This window comes from Spea bombifrons, chromosome 3 (genome assembly GCF_027358695.1).
Source record: "Spea bombifrons isolate aSpeBom1 chromosome 3, aSpeBom1.2.pri, whole genome shotgun sequence".
Classification (NCBI taxonomy): Eukaryota; Metazoa; Chordata; class Amphibia; order Anura; family Pelobatidae; genus Spea; species Spea bombifrons.
In genome coordinates this window covers 16,462,903-16,486,630 of record NC_071089.1, presented here as the reverse complement: position 1 = coordinate 16,486,630, position 23,728 = coordinate 16,462,903, and the positions used below count along the sequence as shown (strand labels likewise).

The 23,728-nt window shown below is 37.7% G+C and overlaps 1 protein-coding gene across 1 annotated transcript in view; it reads right to left on the bottom strand.

The window, feature by feature from the left end:
- Window positions 1–23,728, bottom strand: part of PLCB1 (phospholipase C beta 1) — a 227,329-nt gene that overhangs the window by 203,202 nt on the left and 399 nt on the right. The window contains exon 2 of the mRNA XM_053460832.1: window positions 13,732–13,809. Coding sequence (XP_053316807.1) covers window positions 13,732–13,809 — 78 coding nt within the window. The remainder of the gene's footprint in view (window positions 1–13,731; window positions 13,810–23,728) is intronic.

Sequence of the window (23,728 nt, the reverse complement as noted above, 5' to 3'; positions counted from 1 at the left end):
TACACGGAACCTCTTCTTTTGTATAGCGATATCTTTTACCTAGCATCTGGTAGACAACAGATGATCCATGTGCTGTATATCAATCTAAAACATGGTCTGAAGCATTTGACAAAGATAAAGTAAGTAAACGCAAAATGTAGCAAACCAAAAAGAACACAAAGGCTTGTCTTACATTTGACAAAAAACATCTTAATGTTGACTTGAATAATATTCTGTGGACTGATGAGTCAAAACTGGGACTTGGGATAATAAGACATGGGTCCCATTATATCTGGCATAATGCTAACACAGCATTCCGCAGTGAGAACATCATACCAACATTATAACACGGTGGTAGTGTGATGGTCTGGGGCTGCTTTAGGACCTGGGCAACGTCTCATAATTAATGGAACCATGAATTCTGCTCTCTACCATCAATTTGTGACCTAAAGCTCAAGCTTAGATGGGACAATGATATAAAGCACGTAAGCAAGTCCGCCACTAAATGCCTCAAAAGACACAAAAACAAAGGTTTTAGAGGCCTAGTCAAAGTCTTGACTTAAATCCAATTGAGACGCTATGGTATAATCTTAAAAAAAAGTTCATACTCAAAAAACCACCAGTGTGTCTGAATTAAAACAATTCTGCCAAGAAGAGTGGCCAAAATTCCTCCACAGCGATGTAGAAGACTTATTGCCAGTTATCGCAAAAGACTGATTGCAGTTGTAGGCACCAAGGGTGGCACAACCAGTTATTAGGTTTGGGGGCAATTACTTTTTAAATGGGTGATATAGGTTTTGATTATTTTTAATCCATGAAATTATCATTTAAAAGCTGCATTTTGTGTTTACTCACATTGTTTTGTCTTATATAAAAATTAGTTGGATGATCTAAAACATTTAAATGTGGCAAATAAGCAAAAATGTAAGAAATTGGGAAGGGACAAATACTTTTTCAAAGCACTGTACATATATATTGAGAGTGCTTTATATATATATATATATATATATATATATATATATATATATATATATATATATATGGAATGATTAAGCTTTCTAAAAAAATAAATAAAAACAGAGACAGCTCTTAAAACATAATAGTTCAAATTCTTTAAAATGTAGAGGAATAGGTTTGCTTGGCCCAAACAAGCATTATATAATTTACAATAGTCTTTGCAATAATAAACACTTCCATAGAACATATAGTTAAAGAGTAACATACATCTGGAATCCAGAAGCCTAAAGGCTGAAATACAGTGAGAAATATCAGCCGAGATTTATGTGAGGAAGAGAAACATCTAAACACTAAGAGCTCGCCATGACCTTGTGCATTGTAGGGAGCTGGAGGTAGGGTGGTAAATTTTTGATAATCTGAAGGTCTATAGAACATTGTGAGAACTTTTTACGTTTTACAATAAAAACCAAGGCCAGTAATGATATCCACAAAAAGAATGGAAGAACTGATTTGATTTTGCACAGATTGTGATAGATCTGTTTTTTTTGCCAGGTATATCATATTGTGATTTCATTATTCTCTGACAAAGGAGTTCCCATGAGCGAATACCACACCTATAACCAAATACTCTACTGTCAGATGATGAGATGCGCTGAATGATGACAATATTGTTTGATGAAAAAACCACTTAACCTTCTAAACTATTCTAAAGAAGTATCTGCAGAGGCTATCTGTTATATTCACAACAAAATGGCCTGAAACTGAAAAGCTTACTCTACAGACATGCTTACTAAATGCACTAAAACACATGAATGTAATGTGGTGCCTCATTAGATGGGGGTAAAATAGAAAGGTATACCATTTTAGGTAGAGTTTGTACCTAAAATGAGGTCTCTCTAATTTGTCACAGGCATCCTCATTGGCGCTTGTGACCCAAAACTTGGGTCTGGACCCCTGCAGCGTGCTGAGACTGAGCCCTTGCAGTCCACGACCGACGTCAGGGTCTTTGTGTGCTTTGGTGGCCCCTCTCGAGGGATTGCCGTTGGCATGCATGGCGCAGCGGGAGAAGCAAGGGCTGCGATGGGGCAGACTGGCCCTGTCTTTAGGCTACTACTGGACCCCAAGCTTTCTGATGGCAACCCTACATATACACATGGGATGTGGTAGGATTTTAGGTCCTTTCTTTTGTAAACTGTTGTCGCAAAATCAAATTAATGTTTCTTCCCTGATTTGAGCCAATTCCATCTTCATAAATCATCCTCAATGTCCAAACGTGAAAAAGAGATCACTTAATGATTTATTGGTGTCAAACTCGGGTCTTTATGTGCGACAGAAACAGTTGTAACTCTAGCACTGCATTTGTAATCATTTTCTATTACTTTATTTTAATAAGATGGAGTGGATTCTCTTTAAACCTGCAATAAAGTCACACATTTTATTTGGTTTCAAATTACATTGTATTTGTGCAAATACATTTCACTTGAAAATACAATGTAAGAAAATATTGCTAACGTGAGCATTCAGCTTGGCTGCTCTATCCAAATTTATCATGAACAGACACCCAAGTGCGTTAAAGGGTGGCCCTCTGTTTATCTCCACGGCCCAGTCCTTCAGACAAAGACGCTGGCTGCCATCCCGTGTAATGAGCTTATTATTATTATTGATCGCTAACATCAAAGGGCATTCACTACAGCAATTAATACTGGGGAACCCCCACAAAATTGCTTTAACTCTTACAAAGAAAGCATAGAACATACACATAGTAATACATTTATTTGTACATCATACAGATACGGCTGACACGCACACGCACGCTTGTTAACGTTGAAAAATATAATCATAGTTCACAGACATATTGAGTCAAACGACAATGCTCACGAGATACCTTGACGTGAATCATAGTAAAGGTCTTTTAATAACACTAACAATTTAACACTGCCTTATATAATGTTAATGGCTCCAGTGAAAAATGCATTAACGCTGTCTTAGCTAGATGATATATATATATATATATATATATATATATAGATAGATAGATATATACTGTATATATATAGAGAGAGAGATGATTCCTGTATCATTTAATTTGCATCAAATATAAAACTAAACTATAGAAATAATTGTATAAACCTGCTAAGCACGGCTGTCGGTTCATTTGGCTAGTTGATGGCATTGCATTAACCCTTTAGCTTCCTGAAAATATAGAAATCCATAAAGGAAATACTAAAATGACCTGAAGAAGCAATGTAAAGAATGGTCCATACAACCTTCGGTACCTAAGAATATACGGTAAATAAGAAATTATACAATAGGCAGTATTTTACCAATATTTCCTAAATTTCATTCCTACCTACTGATGTTAATTATTACACAACAAATATTTAATCATCTTAGTAAAATAAAAATCTCAAGGGTGACTTTAAGGAACTAATAATGCTTTCATAACAATTTTGTACGTTCAGAATGTTCACTAGTCTTAGATATAATGTTGAACTATTTGTGTTATCATTATAAATCAACTATATACTGTTAAGCATAGTTTAACCCTTCAGTGCCCTATGGATGTGATAATGGTCACTCACACCTATGGCACACAAATGGTTATAGAGGCTTCCCATATGGATCACTGGCAGACAGCTACTTGCATTTACTTATTAAGAAATACCTTTCTGTATATCAAAACAGCCACTTAAGTGTTCTAAATATATCCTATCAAGTAAGATACTTCCAAGTGTCATAACTATGATGTTTTTTGGAGCATATTTACCTTTCAACATGAATTACAAAACATTAAGACATATATCACGCATGTTGAACAGTGAATGCATCCCTACTTTTTTAATCATAATATTTTACAAGCATTAATTGAGATGTCATTCAGCATTTGTTTGTATTAAGCTAGTGCCACGTATTTGCATTTTATTAAGATGTAAAAAAAAAAAGAATTACAATAAATATGTCAACATTTTGTTAATTTGTAATACAAACATCTATTACATTAAAGAATACAAAAGTAAAGAAAATCAATTATAAATAAGCCACATACATCAAAAGTGTCAAGGGATGATTAAGTAAAGCCTGGAAGAGTGTGACCCCGGGTTAATTTTGTGCTAAATCGTCCAATTTCGCAGAATTTTTAAAAGGAAAAAAGGATGAACACCTGCCACATAAAGTCCTATGATTAGTGCAAAGCTTTAAAGGGTTGAAATAGTAGAAGTATTATTAAACACTCATCTACAGACACCAGAAGGCTTGTTTTTCCCTCAGAAATCTCATGGTGCTGCCACAACCACAAGGGATTCTGGGTAGGCACATGCAAATAAGGTCAACAATTATCACCTTTGCCTCTATATCTTGAAAGTAATTGCCCGCTGTACAAGACAGCCTTTAGACAAAACTCGGGAAGAGGTGCAAAAGCCAGATCACCGCTCATGGACAGCTGTTTCATCCTTCATGGGACTCGACAGCATGAGGTTGTGATACTGGCTTAATAGTTGAGGCTTGGGGTAGCCAAGAAATACCATTATGTAGAGTGGGGTTTGTCACACACAACGGTCTTTGAGAAAGTATCGAATGAAGTATATAAGACAAATGTGCTAAAAATCTCCTCTCTCCTTGACTGCATATTTTTGTATGATCTGAAATAAGAAGAAATCTATTATTTTATTTATTTATTTTATCTTAACAAGCTAAAGCAGGATTTTGGATTTTAGTTCGCATTTGGTAACATTTTGTCATCCTGAATAAAAACTCACCATCATGAAAATCGTCACGAGTTAAATGTAACTATAAGAATTATATACCATATGTTTGAATTGCTATAGCTATAAGCTATAAGGGTCAACACAGCTCTTCTTTTGGGCAAAACGATTCTGGGTTTAGGTAATGCATACACTGCTACGGAAGTGACAATAGATGTCTTGTCTTATTACAATTCCCTGAATCCGTCTTTTTTCATGAAAAAATTGCACTGTTTAACCCTTTGTATACTCTAAGAAAATCCTACTTTATAATAAACTGCTTCTCCGTTGCTATGTGACCGTCTTCTGTGCCTTTAAATAGGGTTAGGGTTAAAACACACTCACATAAACAAACCCCCATGTTTACCTTTCTTTTTGTGCGCACTAAGTAGTCATCATAATATGTGTATTTATCTTTGGCGTGATTAGCATATATCATGTTGAAGGATAACATTCATATTTATAAAAGCGAATATACAGGCCAGATACCTATTCTAGCATTGTACAATCTTAATCATAAGTAATCTTAAAAGAAAACAAACCAGCAGCCAAGGGGCAACCTTTTTACAGAGGAAATATCATCTGCTGTGAAATGGCTCATTTACAATTACATGAGGATCAGCACCTTCTGTGGCCTAGATTGCTTTCATGCCATTATCCACGCTCCTATTTCACCTCTACATCCTGTAATTATACACATAGAAATTGATGGCATAACTCTGTTACTTCATTTATAATGCATATCATGTAGCGAAATGACTTGACATAGAAAGACAATATCAATTAACCCCTTGAGGGACGCAGGTTTGGCTTAGCTTGTTCATTACCCATAAACACTTGGGGCTAGGGGATGACCATTTGCCCATTTCTAGTGTGACCCCTTGCATTAAAAAATGACCAAGAAATTTTGTGCGTCATAATGGTAAGAAACCTGGGAATCGTGATCTCAGCAACTTTGGCTACCTTGAGTTCCTCTTCTCTCCATGGGGTAAGGTTTCCCATTAAGGGTTGGGTTAGCCACACTTTGGGGTTGGGCTAGCCACACTTTGTAAACTAGAATTTACAGATATATATATATATATTAATAATTATCTATATTTCACTTAAGTATCTATAAGGAATACATAAAAGGATAGAACACGGACTAGTACTAGATAAATGTCTGGAATAAATACTCAAGCTTTTAGTACAATATGTATTGGAGATCAGTGTCTGGTTTTTTTTTGCCATATGTCAGTTAACCATGGTTAAGCAATTAAGTCTGACTAGAGCCTGGACATTCAACAGTAGTCCAAATGATGTGTTTAATGTTGGCTTTTGTTACATGTGTTATATAGTGTTTGAAACAATACCTTAAGTAGTCATCCACAGGAAATTTAGTGTTTGCAGAGCAACTTCTTGAACACAAAGAAAGGAAGCATGATAAAGATATGACCTATGCACATGTTTATTCCATCAGCACCTTTAACACTGTCATAGCCGGAGAAGAGGACCTTGGCTAGAATGGAGTACTCTGACCGTGCCATTCTGTAATGTGATTAGACATCGCCTTAAAGGTGAAAAACACCAAAAAGTTAAAATAAGAAAGCCAAAGACCCCCACAAGGAATCACTTTAGTATATATATATATAGTAGTTATTGGGCTTCACATGATACTTATAGATCTTGCTTATAGAGCATATGATATGAACATATGATTTGCATTTTTCAGTACATAGTTTTGTCATCTTGTGATAAATTTAGACTGAGATTGTGTTGTTGTGATGTAGTTACAGTAATGTTAGATACATCTGCAAGTATTTACAGGCAATCACTAGAGGTGGGAACGCTTTTCAAACACAAATATGTTACATACAAGTTGTGTTTAAAAAAAGGCTCATGTGTGACGTATACATCTGCATTTGTGTCAAGATCTGTATACACTTTAAAGTGAAACGAATCAAAAACAGATTCTGATTCATTTCCAGGAGGACTATTCTGCAATTTATTATTTTGTATAATATTATATAGTCGCTAGTTTCACTGTTTTATCTTAAGTGGGCACCCAAACCGCAGCCACCAGCAACAAGAGATGAGGGGGGGAATTGCATTGTACCCCCATCAGTTTCTTTTACGTTTCCTTACAATAAACGCAAGACAAAAGAACTTAAAACAACCCATACACATATATATACAAGATGCTAGAAAGATGGGAGAGGTGAAGTTAAAATGTAGTATGTTCCTAGGAATTATTGTGTTGTAGGTAAGGAGTTTTGGAACGTAGTATAGCACATAGTCCTAGGGATTTACCCTCAGCCTTCCCTATAAAGGTTAATTAAAGGAAAGTATAATTTCCAATACAGCCCTACCAACAAAGAATCCCTCTATGTATTTGTAATATTCTTCAATAATTTAAAGGTGACAGCTACCATATGCATTAAAATGTCTGGGGCATCTCTGTGCGACCAAATGGGGCCTGCCGACAACATTTGAAGATTACTTAAATAAAGGCTTTTAATTCAATTTTAAACAGGGTAACTGTTCAACAAGTTAGTTGGGGAGTTACAATGGTGTTTTTTATATAAAAAAGAAACTAGCATTTTATTGATGATTTCCTTTTCTTGAAAGAAAGACAGAGACCTTGTTACCGAGATCTATAATGGTCTTGTAACGAGGTCTTGGTCTCTCTCTCTCTCTCAAGAAAAAGGAAATCATCAATAAAATGCTAGAATTTCTTTTTTATATAAAAACCTCACAATTTTAACTCCACAATAAGCTGGATTCAGTGTTACTGTTTCAGCACACACATACACCGTATTTTTTAATAACAACAAATACAGTAAATATTATGGTTTAGATTTACACTTCATAAACCACAAACTACACAGTTTTTTGGCACCAAAGCCTTGCCGAGGATTTATACGCATTAGCATATGTCATAACATCATTCATCAGGAGAAACTGCCATGAAAGCTTAACGGAACAGACATTTCATTTATTGTCATAACTGTTTCTCTAATGGAGATCCAACAGCCGCCATCTCCCCCATCTCCCCATCTCTGAAGACTGCTTGAAGACCAAGCACTCAGCAGGTACACTTGGGTTCACCAATCCTAGATTCATGACTTATAAACCTGTTAGAAGCACTTTGATACTAATGATGTATTTAGAGCAGAAAGATATGCAAAGCAGATTAAATTCATATAAATTCCATATAAATAATTTAGACCGTTCCTTGGTGTAATTAGCAAATGTATTCGCAAACTCTAGTGATAAGATAACTTACATTGGCTGTGAGCCAAGAACCTGTCTAAACCTTAATTGGTTTTAACGGAGGTGAATAACGCATGGTTTGTGATGCAATAGTCTGTCCAAAATCCTCAGCCATAGAAACGATGACATCAAAAAATGCTACAATTAAAGACAATGAAAAGATCTGCGTACTCAAGTAATTCCATGGTGTCCATAGACATGTAGAGCTTGTTGAAATAATTAATTTTTAGATCTTCTAGGTGGTGAAGCATCACGTCTAGAAATATATGTATATCATTAAATACACTGATGGAAGGTAACCCTGACATTAGCACGTGCACAAAGGGCATGTTAATCCATTCATTGGCAGATTCCAGGTACCAGCAAAGTGAATGTATTTATTTTGTGGGACGATTGCAATAATTATTTTTAAAACTTTTTTTAATATGCCTGTATTGCAGGCATTGGAGTTTTAAATATTTTTTTTCTGTGTGTTTTTTATGCCATTAGAATTCTGTCAGTCTTCATGGGTAAAACCTATCCTTTTATCAATGAAGATTGTGGTTTCTCTTGTTTTGGCGATGCATTGAGTCTTTGGTTGTACCACTTTGGGGTAATGTTGGCTTAATTTTACTTGAACTAGTGCGGTTAGTCCGATTTAGTCTGGTTATACTACTCCGGTGGTGTTTAAGTTAGAGTGACAGAGAGAGAGAGAATGCTCTGCTGCGAACGTCCTCCATTCCATGAACCAGAAGGATGTTACGCATGGTGAGCAGGAGGAGGCCAGCTGGTAGTCGCCAAGGGCTACACCATGATGTTCTCTTATGTTATTACACAAGTGCATGCAGGAGAGAGATACTCAAAGCAACGTACACCTAGGGCACTAAAAAACACACACCTGGCCCTATGCAGGGGTGCATAAATAGATGATAAAATTAATGTACTGCCTATGTATTTAATAAATAATACTATTTAACTAATAAGTAGAAGATCAATGCAGCTACTCATCTGCTCTTCCACTTCTTCTTATGTCAAACTGTCCTTTAGGGTGACTTAACACAGGCAGCCATGATCAAATGCAGGATGACATCAAATTAATATAAAATCTGGATTTAACGCTTTCATGCACATATCGCCCACTTTACTTAATTATTTAACAGAGAAAGTAGAATTATCCTTAGATTCACCAGTGAATATACTATCTGGGAGACTATAGCTGAGGGAGCTGGCAATGACACGGTAACAGAGTACCAGCCGAAGCTAAACTGACTCAAACTCCCCTGCTATGGTTTTAATCTGTTCGGATACTTGTGAGGACTTTACTTGTAATTCAGGCTAGTCTGGTTTGCCTAATGTATGACTTGTTAAGACAAACCTAGGGTTACAATCAGCCCCGGCTTGGGTAGTGTCACACACACTAGAACATGTCTTATTACATATACACGAACTTTCAAAAGTTTGGGGTCACTTAGAAATGTCCTCATTTTTTAAAGAAAAGCACATTTGATCAAATTTTTATTAAATGGATCAGACATACAATGCAGACTTTATCAATGTTATAAATCACTATCTTATCTTGATATAATCAGTTTGACATTCAAGAAACTGCCTACTTGGAGAACCATTTGTGTTATCCATCGGGGATACAGCACTAGATGAATGCAAAGTATATTAGACAAAGCATATGGTTTGTGCAAGAATAATCCAGAATGCAATACCCAGTAGCATTGCTTCCAAACTATAATTCCCAGCAACAAACAAACAGCAAAGTATCAGTAAGAATATATTTAAGATTGCATACACACTTGTTTACAAAAAGTATACCCTTCTTTTTACATTATTGGAGTCGCCCTATATGTGGATGTATAAAACATTATAGTGCCTTACGTTGTCTGACATTTTAGAGAAAGGACACAAAGACAATTTGCTATGCATCTTAGGGGTATATTTACTAAATTGGAAGTTTTCTGGAGTGTGTTATATAGTCAGAGAAATAAAATGCCCCAGTTTAAGGTATCCATATTTCCCCATAATATCCACATCCTAAGGCTCCGACAGTTACTGTTAATGACTGTAGCGCATCCCCACTGTTAATACCCAAGACCGATAACAGTGACAAGATTATTTTATGCACTCATCGCTTGCAATGTGTTATCGGTTTGATATTTTTCAACTATTTTAATGGCATGCTATTTTCTACTTATTGGAAACAGTTACTAACAAATCTTTTTTTTTCTCAGGTGCTAATGGTGCTGAACAATGAACATAATGGGTTTTTACTGGATTATTATTGTTTGTGTGAAATAGTCTCTGGAGCACATAGAGAGATGTGTATGCCGCATTATATATGCAATTAAAGCTTTAATAGCAGTTCTATGCAGACTGATGCCAGTAAGTGCATAGCTCTAGCAAATAAACACAATAAGTCTGCTGAACGTATTAATTACAGTAATAGACCAATGGGCGGCTCACAGGTCAGTATATCTATAAACATTTCAGGAATGCTATCCCGACATCTCCCCTTCCTCGTAATTATTGAAGTCGGGAGGAAGGTAGAAATGAGTTTGGAGAGGCCATAGTTGGGGTGGAGAGGGATAGTTAGGTACTGGTGAGAAGCATGGACACCAAATCCTTCAAAACAGAACCAACATTATTTATAGTCAATTGGTATACTCATCCGGGACTCATGAGCATTGAATAAAGAAGAAAATGCTCTCTTTTTCATTCCCAAATAGTAAACGCATTAATGACAAACCTATCCGTCATCTTTATCTACCATTCAATACACTGAATGAACTAATGACACCAGCAACCACGAAATAGCAATATGATGGTGGACACCAATATGAAAGTGGACACTTTGCTTAGAAGAAGGGAGCAGAAAGTGGGGTAAAGCCGTGCTAAACTCAACTACTAACACAAAGAAAAAAAATCCAGAACATTTTCAATGTTGCGCAGTAATTCTAGAAACACAAATCGGAAGGAAATCATTATTTTAAAATGGCTTTTGGGCTCAGGAATGTTATGACAGAGAAATGCATAATTTAGTAAGAACATAACATACTAGGCACAGGAATTATGATGACTTACAGCTCTATTTAAGAACAGCTTACACACTTCACAGCACAGTATAGGTAGTTGTTTTAATAGTTCTTGCTGTGGCGTATGCCGTACATATTGAACAGTTTCTATGGTAACCAATGTAGGAAGAAAAGTGGTACGGGAACATAAAGTGAGAGGGATAAAATCGCGTCCATTTAAGATTTCTTATTTTTTTCTCTCAAATAATTTCCACCTACCTTCCCTGGATCATGAATAATGTTACACATTTAAGTCATATTTCTTAACAAATATCCTCAATAAAATACATTTCTATTAAAAAGGAAGTGGAAGTCTTTGCTGTGTAATACATTTAATGAGGGTGATTTTGATCAACTTCCGTGTTAATCATCCAACCATTATTAAATAACGCACTATTATAAACCCTATTAGCCCCCGTTATGAAGGGGCCACATAGACATATACATCCTACTTGCATGATTTAGAACACTCAAAGCTGGTTACTGGGATTCCAGAGCAGCCTTTTATCTTAAGGAGGGTGAAGTTGCCCACCCTACTACCTCTGTGGTCTAGTAAGGGTAGCCCCGCCATTATGATCGCTATACTGTTCATGCAGCTAAAATGTGATACTGTGATAGTAAAATCATATATTATATTTCTAATCTAAATCCAAAACTACAACAGAACTTCATGCAAATTGGAAGTAATCTTAAAACAGAAACTGTACAAATGGTATATAAATTGAACTGTTCCTGCCAACATGTATTCGTACGTACGAGGCTGAACAAATCTTAGAAACTATGGATCCATGCCTTCTGAAATTTCACTCATTGGGCATTATATATTAACCTCTTTGTACAGCGCTGTGGAATATGATGGCACTATATAAATCGGTAAATATAATAAAGCATTATGGCTTCTAACACTTCTTAAAGTCCTGGCTGCTAAGAATGTTTATGTACTTTTTTTAGGTTGACCCAACACTGTGTTGGAGAATTAAGCCTTTAATACTGGTAGAAGAGAGAGTCAACATCCGCCTGTCTCACAATTAATTCAGCTCATTGGGTATGATAGCCATCCAAGAACTGAAGAGTGAAGAAGGAAGCCTTCTTGGTCTAGTGTTATGCAGAAACAAGAATACATGAAGAGCCATTCACTGGGAGGGCTGTGTGCAGTTATTCAGTGGCTTACGCCTTTTGAGGTTTTTCATCCCATAAAATAGGTCATGTTTATAACAATTAAAAAAAAAAACACTTTCCTTTTCGTTTAGCCATTTATTTTCTTTACCTGATTCTTAGCATTCACACAAGTTAAAGCAAAGAAAGGTAGCCATGGTTACACAAAATGGTAATGAAAGGTCTGTATATATATATATATATATATATATATATACTTGTTTCTGTAAGTCAAATTATGTTATATATACTACTATGGAATATGATGGCGCTATATCAATAGTATATATTATATATTAGAACTAAGCGGATATTGGTGAAATTTGTTATAATTCAAGACCTTGTAGAAATATCATTTCCCATTTCTCAAAGTTTAGCGGTTGTCTTTTATTTTCACCATTCTCTATCTATTGATTTATCAAAAGGCAATAAAAATGACAGCTGTATTGTGTGGAAATTAAGTGTTATTCTGTGCTTTGTATGGAAAACTATAGCGAAGTGAAATAGTGCTCTACGCGGGTAATTTATAATAGAGTTACAGTACCAAACTCTGCACTTATAAAAAGTTACAATGAGTAACAATTTGACTGAATTAGCTGGACAGAGTCAATTTATTTAAAAAAAATCTGAAATCGCCAACAAAAAATACTACTGAATCTTGACAGTATTAGGATTCAAACCCAATTGCATAAAGCCAGCGCACTTTAATGAGTAGAAACACAGGAACATAGAATTTGACAGCAGATAAAAACCATTTGGCCCATGTACTCTGCCCATAATACATAAATTAGATAATTAAAAAGGGGAGTATGGAGAATTAATATGAGACAAAATATAGACTTAGGAAGTACACAAAATAAATGGCGTTTCAAACATGATAAAGAAAACAAGTCACACAAGTAATTCTGTATCTGCACTTTACATTGTTAAAGAAAAAACTTACACACGGTTCCTTCCTACTCACAAATTTGTGGCAAAGAGCTATTCACCATAATAACAGCTCCAAACAAGAGAAGCAGCTCAAAGGTGCACAAGATAATGAAACCAAATGTACAAAAGGATAAATAATCGCTATGAAACAACAAAACACAAAACTCAAACAAATATCAAGTTTTCAAGACTGAAAACTTCTGATGTCCCATGAACATGAAAAATAAAAAGACTATCCAATGGACTGATAGACAAAGAACCAGATGGAACAGAGGACATCTTTGTATACTGTAAGTATTTATGTAGGGCTCTGTGCTAGGCCTCCAGGCCCAAATGTCCGGTGGGCCACTGACCCACAGAGCCAAACATTCACCCGTTCTGCCACTCCAGTGGCAGACCAGGTGCAGCAGTGTGCGGCCGTGCATATCCAGCTGTCAGCCTCACTTATGTCATCAGACGGCTGCTGGCCTTAAAGTGACAGGGTACCCTGTATTTTACACTTTTCATAAGTGTTCTCAGTTAAGGGAGCCATTTCTCACTTTTAATACAAAAGAAAATTATTTTTTGCCCATACATTTCTTTAAGAACACATAAATGTTTTACACTTACATCATGTACTATAATCACACATGGAATTTAAGAAACTTTTTTTTTTTTACCTTGTTTTGATCTGTCCAGTATAGGAAAAATCCATTAGGATCCATTTTAAGGAAAATCGGATAGACGAGTGTGGAATCCTGTGTTTAGCAAACATGAGAAACATAATTAAAATAATTAGAATTCAATTTTGGGTTTATTACAAACTAAATAAACACTCAGAAAACATGTTAGTGGCAACACTGAACACAATTATTTCTGCTTCCAATATGAGACCAGCTGTTCCACTGGCCCGTAACACGTCAAATGATATTCATAGTGTACTTAAGGGACGACTTCTGCGCAGATGGACATTGTTGCTTAATGTTCCACTTATCATCTATATCATAAAGAGATCAGATAGATGACACTAATACCTTGCTCCAATTTTGCTTTAGAAAAGAGTGCTGCTGACTGTAACATTCTCTTCTAAACTAAAGTCTTTTCTTAAGTAATAGTGTTTCACAAAGGCACATCCTCATTATACCAGAATGAAACAGTTATTTTCAGTGGCACTTGGAATTTTGAAGAATTGGAGGGTGTTAAACCAGATCTGTGGTCACCATGTGTGATTCACAAGTTCATCAGAACCAAGGACAATGTTGAGAGCATGTCAGGGCTCCCAGCCATGACCGTTTGGGCAAATGTGGCATCAAGCAGGCTGACAAACAGACATAAAGCCATTTGTATGGATGTATGCATGCCAGACGGCTGTGCAGATCTAGACCCTGCCCACAGTGCATTGTGGAGGTGGAAACAGCCCTTCACTTGTTCTGGCCAGGCCTATTTGCACAAGCTTTGTGCTGAGAGAAAGTACCTGTTCTACCACGCGAGCACACACGGAGGGGGCAATTGTCAATGCTTGGCATCTAAAGTGCTGTTCAAAGGACACCTTATATTCTTCAAGCAACCGCCTGGTGTTGAGGAGGGAGCAGGTTACAGTCCCTGACTGCCACAGGTTCATTCACAGCCTACTGAGGGCCACTCTTTTATGGGCAGTCTAAAGGAGGAGGACTAGTCCCAATCCCCTCCTGACCCACTCTCCACAACCCCCGTATTTATCTCCACCTCGCCCAATCCTACACCACTCACCCACTCCAGTCACAATATCACCTTGTTTCCCCAAGTTTGCTGCCAATGTGGTTAGCCATATGCGCCATGTCTGTATGTAAACCTAAACCGCTGCTATCGTATTTCTGGGCTTCCCACTAATCTGATAATTTCTTTGTCCTGCATCGCAGTACTCATAATGTATTCCTGATTATGCTTTTGATTCTGTGCTGTGTCGCAGTACATACTGTATTTTACGATATAGTTCAATTGGAAATATTTTAATAAAAAAATTTGGAGAAGCAGCACGTGCTTTAGAAGGTACAAGCTGCTTTCTCAGGTTGGCAGACAATGGACATTAAACCAATCACCAGCACTTTCTCACTGCTTTTTAATTACCAAAATCAATAATGGGGATCTTTTCATCTGTTCTGGTTGGCTGGACCATTTCTAATAGCATCACGGTGTGCATCTAGTTGATCATCTCATAAGATAGATCTTGTTTTGCGAAGATTCCAAGGGACTCAGTAAACAGCCCTGTGTGACTTCATGAAAAATTCAATAACATGATTTTCTCCAGCCCTCAACTACTCCACCATTTTCCAGATGCACTTTTCAGTCACAATATTTAGCGGGAGGCAAAAGAAAATGTAACCTATGACAAGTTCTCAAGGTGACCAAGGCCACCTTAGTCAGTGACCAATAGTTCCAGGATATGATGTCTTCTTCCTCCTTCTAGACTGCGCTAGTCCACTCCACAATGGTAATGAAAACAGGTTGTGTGTGGGATAAGCAAAGACCAGGAATGATTTTCAGCTAACAACCCAGTTAGTTGTGTTTTAGCACAAGAGACATTAGTAGCAACACTGAATGAAGCTATAAACCCATGAGGGTAATGTTAACATGGGAACTTACCCCTTCTGCCAAGTGGAATAGTACAAAATAACTGAAATAAATCAGAATAAAGGGTGTATAAACCAACATAAGGGCAGAATGGTTCAGTAAATGATGGAAGCAATGTGCTCTTATATACTTTACAGAATTTATAACTACAGTTTAAAAAATCCATATCTCTTCTAAACAGATTGTACAAAAGCTTTAAAGCTCTTCGGTTTCCAAGGAAACTGTAAATAAGGTCATATTCGACATGTCTTTACATAAAAAAAGCTTAATTTGACTCAAATTAAATCCAGTTATAAAAAGCTTACATAGAAATTGGAGTACTGAATCACAAACATGCATATTATAAAACACAATAATAAAAAGTGACAATTGTGAGTTAAAAGGAGTATTTGTTCAGCCTTTTGGACTACATGAAACGGACTATGAAGAGAAAATACTTTCAGTCCTTAAAGGGAGAAAGTCCTATATAACTGCATTTTATATATAGACCAGTTGTGGGAAATGTGAAATTTTGATCCTTAGACACTGTAACATACTGAGCTGTCTTACATTCACCTTTTCTTTTTCAATAGAGACGTACATAAGGAGTATTTTTAGACGGATCGCTTTTCCTCATCTAGACCGCTATGCTCTATGATTTTTTTAACACAACAGTTCCTTTTATGGACAACCTGGCAAAGGTTGCAGTTTAAGCAGTTTCTCACCTAGATATGTAACAAGCAAAAATGTAGAGGAACTGTGGTTAGCATTTCCACATACTTGGAACTCTCTGGGCTGGACCCAGAGTCTCTGGATGAAGCCCTACTTCACTGGGTCTCTGGCTTAGTTTCTTCTTTCTCTGTCCCACTCTCTGTCCATTCCCCTCTCATTACCCACCCAGTAAAGGCTGTCTGGGGGTAGCCCTGTCTCTACATATAGCCTGCCTTGCGCCTTCAAAAAACCATTCCCCCAGAATAATCTTCAGGTATGCTTACATACATCTGCACTACTACTCATTCTTTTAGCTTTCTCACTTAGTCTTATCATAAAAAGTGAGGTTCCCATCTAAATTTGTGCCTGTGATGGTAGTTTGACCAACTTTGGAATCCAGGGCTGTAACATCCAAAAGACAAATAGGGCAGCTGACTCAGGTGTGCCTTGGTGAAGGACACACTTAAAAAAATCCTGGCTCCTATACACCCTTGTTCTTTCAATCTGTTCTGGAAGTGGATGTAACATCAGTGAGGTGAACAAATTCTCACCCCATACTCCATAAGTTCTCAAGATCCCAAGTTAAGGCATTGTTAGAACCCTATTCTAAACATAGAATTATAGAAGTGTCATATTATAGAGAATCCTGAAATGATCATTCTTAAAATGAAATTTTTTCATGGTTTGCTGAAAAAACCCATTTTCTGCGAATTTCTAATTTATATGCACTGGCTTACATCTTGTGTCTTCCCGCATGACATAACCCAGACTCATAAGGAAAAAATAGTCTTTCACGAGCACCTGTTGAACATTATGACAAGTGTAAGTCTTTATAATCGTCCTCTTGAGGCTACACACAAGCTGTACTATCTGTTCTTGCATAGGACCTACAGTGTAAGTGACTATAAAACTCATTTGTCTGTTTATATTGTAGAAGAAGATGCCTATCCACCCCCCTTGCCCCGCCATGTGCTCACTGGGATGGGATGAGGTTAAACCTATTGGAGGCACAGAATACCATCCCTTGCCCAGGCTAATAGAGGGACGGGCAATTATAATAAACTACCCTTATACACAGAGCCTTTGATTGTGGGCTCCATGCTTCTCCAAAAGGTTAATGGCACATTCACCACCATGCCAATGGGCAGCGGTTGAGGTTTCATTTATTTTAATCCCCCATCCTACTGAGCACGGGATGTGGGTATAGGTTGGTTCCATACCCCTGTGAGTTTTATTTAATATCCCCCCACTCCACTACACATGGAGTGAGGCAATTCTGACCACACACCCAGGCAATGGTTAACACAGGGTATAGGAGCCCCCTCCTCTTTTTTAATTATTATTTTGTTTATTACAATGATTTCTCAGAGCGAATCCTCAGGATGCAAGGTCAAATTTGAGAGTTAAAAGTAAATTACAGCTGAGATTTGCAACTTGCAAGCAACTTGTGGGTTCATGAAAGTTCATGTTGCTTGCTTTTTCCAACTTGCATCAAATTAACTACCCCGCATTTAAATGGATGCAAGTGGAGAATTAATTTCTATAAGGTCAAATGAGAACTCGTGAACTAGCAGTTTCCGCCAACTCACATATTGTATTTTAGTGAATAGACTATCCTTGACAATTACGGGCTTGAAGCCACCTTCTGGGTACACATGGCCACATAGTCCACTTTTACATCGGCCACCTTTAAAGTATAGTAGTGAGAAGACTAGACAACCACATTCGACAGTGTTTTAGTATTTGTAGTTAGTATTTAGTATTAGAATGTATTCTTCTAGATTTGTGAGGTTGCTCGACATTAGCTTGGTGTGCCGGACAGCATGTCCTTTACATTTCTGGTAAAAAAGAATGTGTTTTTCTAGGAATAATCAGTTTTAAGAATCAAGATCCTTGAGTTGAAATCACAGACTATAGGTAGAAAAAAAATCAGATATCCAGTAGGAAATATCATTTATTTGTGGAGAGGTCTGTTGAAACCGTATTAATAACGATTCTGCTCTTGATGCGATCCTGTCATGTCCAATTGAAAGACTTACAGAGAAGGAAGTGAGCGCCATGATTTTTGATAAAGCATCTTATTGACCAGGAACATTCCCTCTGAGCAGACTAAATTTGTACAAACACAAGGTCAGTCTCTGTCAAAAGTCTGATCATTAATCATTGCCAGGAGGCAAACACGGAATAATAACATGGAATACCCTTTTTTCAACATGAACTGCGCTTCTAAAACTCCATGTCTCTACTGCCAACAGGATCCATGAGACTGCTCTGAACAGATATTGGGGATATGTATGTATAAAGAATAACTCTGATGTGGGGTGATAAAATGTACTCAGTCATATAGTCTAATCAGCATGTATGTATACGTCCAGGATATACTGGGCATACATATGTGCCTCCAATCTGTCTACCCGAATTCATAGATGGAAAGAACCTGTCCTAAAAAAAAACTAAGTTAAAACTGTTCTAAATACCTCTAAAAATTCAGCTTCACTACCATCTCCGCTAAACAGGTCTACATAAGACGAGCATACTGTAGGCCAATATTTATTAAACTGGGCCAGGGCAGGACTGGCTATGACAAGGCAGCCCTGGCACTTTAAGGCTGGCGGCCGCCTGATGATTTAATGTGGCCGAGAGCTCAATATGCTCAGTCATGCTTTACATTTCTATGCTAACATAGTGTGCAGCTGAGCAATCCCTGCAGATCAGGTGAGTATAGGGCACTTTCGGCCTGCTGCCCACTGGGCATTTGCGCGGTGTGCCAGATGGGCAGCCTGGGCCTGACCTTGGCCAACAAGTTAACTATTCAGAAGCCACCTTAGCAACCAGTGGTGCTGTTCTGCTGATTGTTCCATATGTAACACCTCACCCCAAAGTTAATCAATGGAAACATGACCGATTTTTATAGTATTACAAATGTAATATTAGATAGTACAGCACCCTCTGGCATTGGTCGTTCACACAAATCGCTGTTCCTTGCACCCTATTCCTTGCCATTGCACACCTCCACAGTGTAAACTCTCGCATTTAACCCGAGCAGACAATTTACTAACTTTTTACATGAAATATTTTTAAATACAAAATTTTCCACCAATTTTCCAGCCCCCAGTGCCAGACTCACCAGCCTTTAATCACATTTCCATGGACTCTTGGAACTACTTAAAGTCACAGTGACCAAGTTATGGCAAAGTAACACAGATTAATCCTGTATCATATGTATTACCAATTATTGCTCAAAACGGCCCTTTAATTGTTTATGTTTCTATGGTAACGGAAGCACATGCAGCAAATCTTATATAAGTACATATTTGTTAACCGGCTAGACTTTTTTTTTCTGTTAAAATGTTAAATTTACAAATCAAAAAGTATTCAAATCCAAATAAGTCATTTTAAAAAAAATGCCAGCTGGCAAGACTAAAAAGCTCCTAGCTCGGACTGGCTGTAGGGCACATAGGGAAAATTCCCAGTGGGAACCTATGAGCTGGTGTCCTAAAAAATGCTTGACTCCAGTCATAAAATGAACTATCCCTGACATCTTGGTGAAGCATTCCCTTGTGTCTAGGAGACATTTAATATATGTTTTATATATGATATATTCATATTATACGTGCTTACCTTATGTGAGTAAGTGGGTATATATATATATATATATATATATATATATATATATATATATATATTAAAGATGCTGTCCCACTTACTCATTTTTTTAAACATCACTAACTACTTAAATGATTGATTATAGTCCCCGCTTGTATGCACTAAATTGTTTTAAAAGACAATGTTGTTTTTTCGTCATTTGCTGTGCAAATAATTTCCTACGGGAACACTTAAATATGCTTAGCCCGCCCATTTGTGACATCACGAGCTCTGCTTGTACTTATGTTTGTTTTTTTGTTGTTGTTGTTTTTTTTTACAAAGCGCCTGCAAGCAATGTAACATACAGGGCATTTCTAAGAAATACTGGAAAGTTCATTTACATTGTAATGCTGTTTTTATGGGACTGGGGTTGTGGGGGGGGAATAATTACATTTGCAGCAGTTATCTAGTGACATTTTATAGGGTACCCTAGGCGGAACAGCAGCCTTAATGTTCCATGCATTCCTAGAAACAATTTTCCGTTCATCTACCACCCTCTAGGGTATGAATAATCTATTATGATCGGGATGGTACCCCTAATACTTCAAATATATGTTTTCATTTTGTGTGTGTTTCTGTTATTCTCTGGTATGCAGAGCTTACACAGATTTTATTCTACATGCGCAAAACCATTTACTGTTCCTTTTAGGAGTGATAGTCTGAAGCCGCTCGCTGTACTGGTATCACAGCTAGATGTAGACGCAAATGCTTAACCCCTTAAGGACAATTGGCAGTCCCAAAACCCTTTGAAAACAATGCATTTTGAGCCCGTACATGTACGGGCTTTGTCATTAAGGGGTTAAAACATGCAACTGAGATAAATACTTCCTCTTCAGTTATAAACTTTAATCGTTGAACCATCGGAAGCCTTTCTATCTGTAATTGATAATATTTTTTATATTTTTATTCTAGTTTCCGATTTATCTTAACGCTTCTAAAGGGATGTTGGCTGTGTCTTAAAGTTTATACATTTATCATATTGCTTAAAAAACACAATTATTAGCCCAAAACGGTAAAAACACAGAATCTGACTGCACATAAGACCAATTCGGCCAATCTAGTCCCTAGGGTAGGGATTCAGACCTCGTCTTAGATTCAGGATAACGTTATGCTCGTCCCATTCAGCCACTAAGGTAATACATGCTGCCGACGACTGATAACGTCTGTGACATGGCAAGTGGCTCTGAGTGTGTTGACATTAGGTGCATTTATTATTTAAATGCATTTATTTTACAGGGGTGTCCAGCCAGTGGTCATCTGGCACACCGGGAAATGCCAGGTGGGCTGCTGGCCAATATTGCCCACCCAATCTGCCGCTCCAGTGACAGATCAGGTGCTGCAGTGTGTAGTTACTGGCTGGATATGCTCAGCCACAAGCTTTGTGAGCAAAAAAAGCATGGATCCCCTTATATCCAGCCATCTGCCACACTTACATCATTTGGCTGAGGGTGATGGGTATTGCAATTCAGCATTGCTTACTGTTTTCCACTAGAAGGGGACAGAAAACATGCTTTGCATCAGGCAATGTAGCACCAGCTCTAAGCTCATATGCAATCAGTTGACCATAATTTGGGGAACGTTCATCATATTCAGACCATTGATGGCTGAGAGTTATGAGTACTGTAGTTCAGCATAGCGTACTGTATTCTGCCAGAAGAGGACAGAAAACGCACTTTGTATCAGGCAACGTAGCACCAGCTCTAAGCTGCTACGCAATCAGTTGACCATCATTTTTAAGGAATGCTTATCATATTAAGAATATTGATGGCTGAGGGTGATGGATATTGTAGTTTAGCATTGCCCATGTCACAGTTTACCAACCTCTAAATCTATTATCTTATTTTTCCAAACTGAAGCCCACCCAGAGTACCAGTGGTACCGAGACACCATGAAAAGATGTTACCAGATGGAGCTATGGGTTTTCCTAATTTAATATAATTTGAATAATAACTATTTTAAACAGACACGGTGTTTATAGACTGTTACTAAATGACATTATATCAGTATTACAGCTTGCTGTATTTTACGTATGTACGTATACGATACACATATATATTTTACAATACTATTACCATGTACGGTTAGTTTCCAATATTATTTCAGACATTCATACATGCACTTGTTTGTTCCAATATATTTTTGAATGAAACATTAGTTGCACTTCCATGCAGACCAGTATTGTATAGAAAAGTCTTTCATGGCTGCTAGTATTCAGATTTTCTGTAGTGTTTTACTGCCCAACGTCAGCACACGCTATCACCCAAAGCGATAAGAGGTGGAAACATGTAACTGTTACAATGTCAATATTTACCTATTCGCTACATTAGCATAAAGTAACTTGTGCTCAGCGTAAAGTGGGAATACAGATAATCATTTCAAATAAATAGATCTCTAACATTAATGATCCTGATTTAGTAAAATACCTGCAAACTAAGGATCGTGGAATGTCTTGTGAGAACATATCGGCAGCTGGAATTCTACCCAGCGTGGGCTCAGAGTCAGGCTACCTGTCGGGGTGTCTACAGCAACCACCTGTTCCGGACTCTCCACACCATCAGATCAAAGCATAGAATTTGATTGCTAATAAGAACCATTTGGCCCATCTAGTCCTGGGTCTTGTCTTAGGTTCACGATTGCTTTATGTCTATCCCATGCATGTTTAAATTCCCTTGTTGTATAGCCGATACCACTTCTGCTGGGAAGATGTTCTACTTATCTACCACCATCTCAGAAAATTAAAACTTTCTCAAGTTACCTCTAAGCCTCTGACCCACTAGCTTTAGACTATGACCTCTTGTTCTAACATTTCTCCTCCTTTAAAATAAACTTCCTTCTTGCACTTTGTTAAATCCCTTTGTGTATTAGAACATAGGTTAATGGCTTCATTTAGCTGAAGCATGGGAGCTGACAGCTGTCACTGCATCTATAAAGCTCCCCTCTAGGTCTCCTGTAGGGCAATCATCTGAGACATCTGGGGCTGGCAATAGCCATTTCTTCCATCCGGATCTAGCCCGGGGTATTTAAAAGTCTCACTACTTCATTCCATGGTCTTTAAACCAGAAGGAAAGAGCTCTTCCAGGCACCCACTCGCAGATGCCATTGGTTCTGTGTGACATGAAGCCTTATTCAGTGTGGGATGAAGAAATCTTACACTGTTCTGGAGTAGTATTTATATCCTGCTTTGAGTCATCGTGTTGGAACAACAAAAGGGTTGCAATTAAAATGCAAGCACTCGCATTAACCATTTGTGAGCAGCAGCACTCTAATGGTTAAACTCACTGCATAGATGCCATTAGCATCTATTAACACCTAACCAGTGCATATTACAGGGGGTAATACCAAGGGGAGGTCAGCCGGGATCAGTCTGAAATAGCTTCATGTCCCCAAAGCATTAGCCCCAAATCAAGCATAAAAGATTGGTGGCCACACTTTAAGACATCCTGAGCACTTTGTCACACCAGCTGTTGTCCAAAGAGCTCCATTCATGATCGATCCTACCCCAGAGTCACGTCCTACACTCACACAAGCCCCGATCACAATCTCAGTAGCCCCTGGGGGCAAATAGTGCAGCCAGGCACAGGTCACAGCATGTCATCCCAAATGCATGCATGGTCTGGGTTAAGTGGATCGGTGCATGCAGAAAGGGGTTAATGCATTGTGACAATGTCACCAACACGGTCACACATTGTACCATCTCTCAATGCAGCATGGCTACGACACATAGGGCAGATC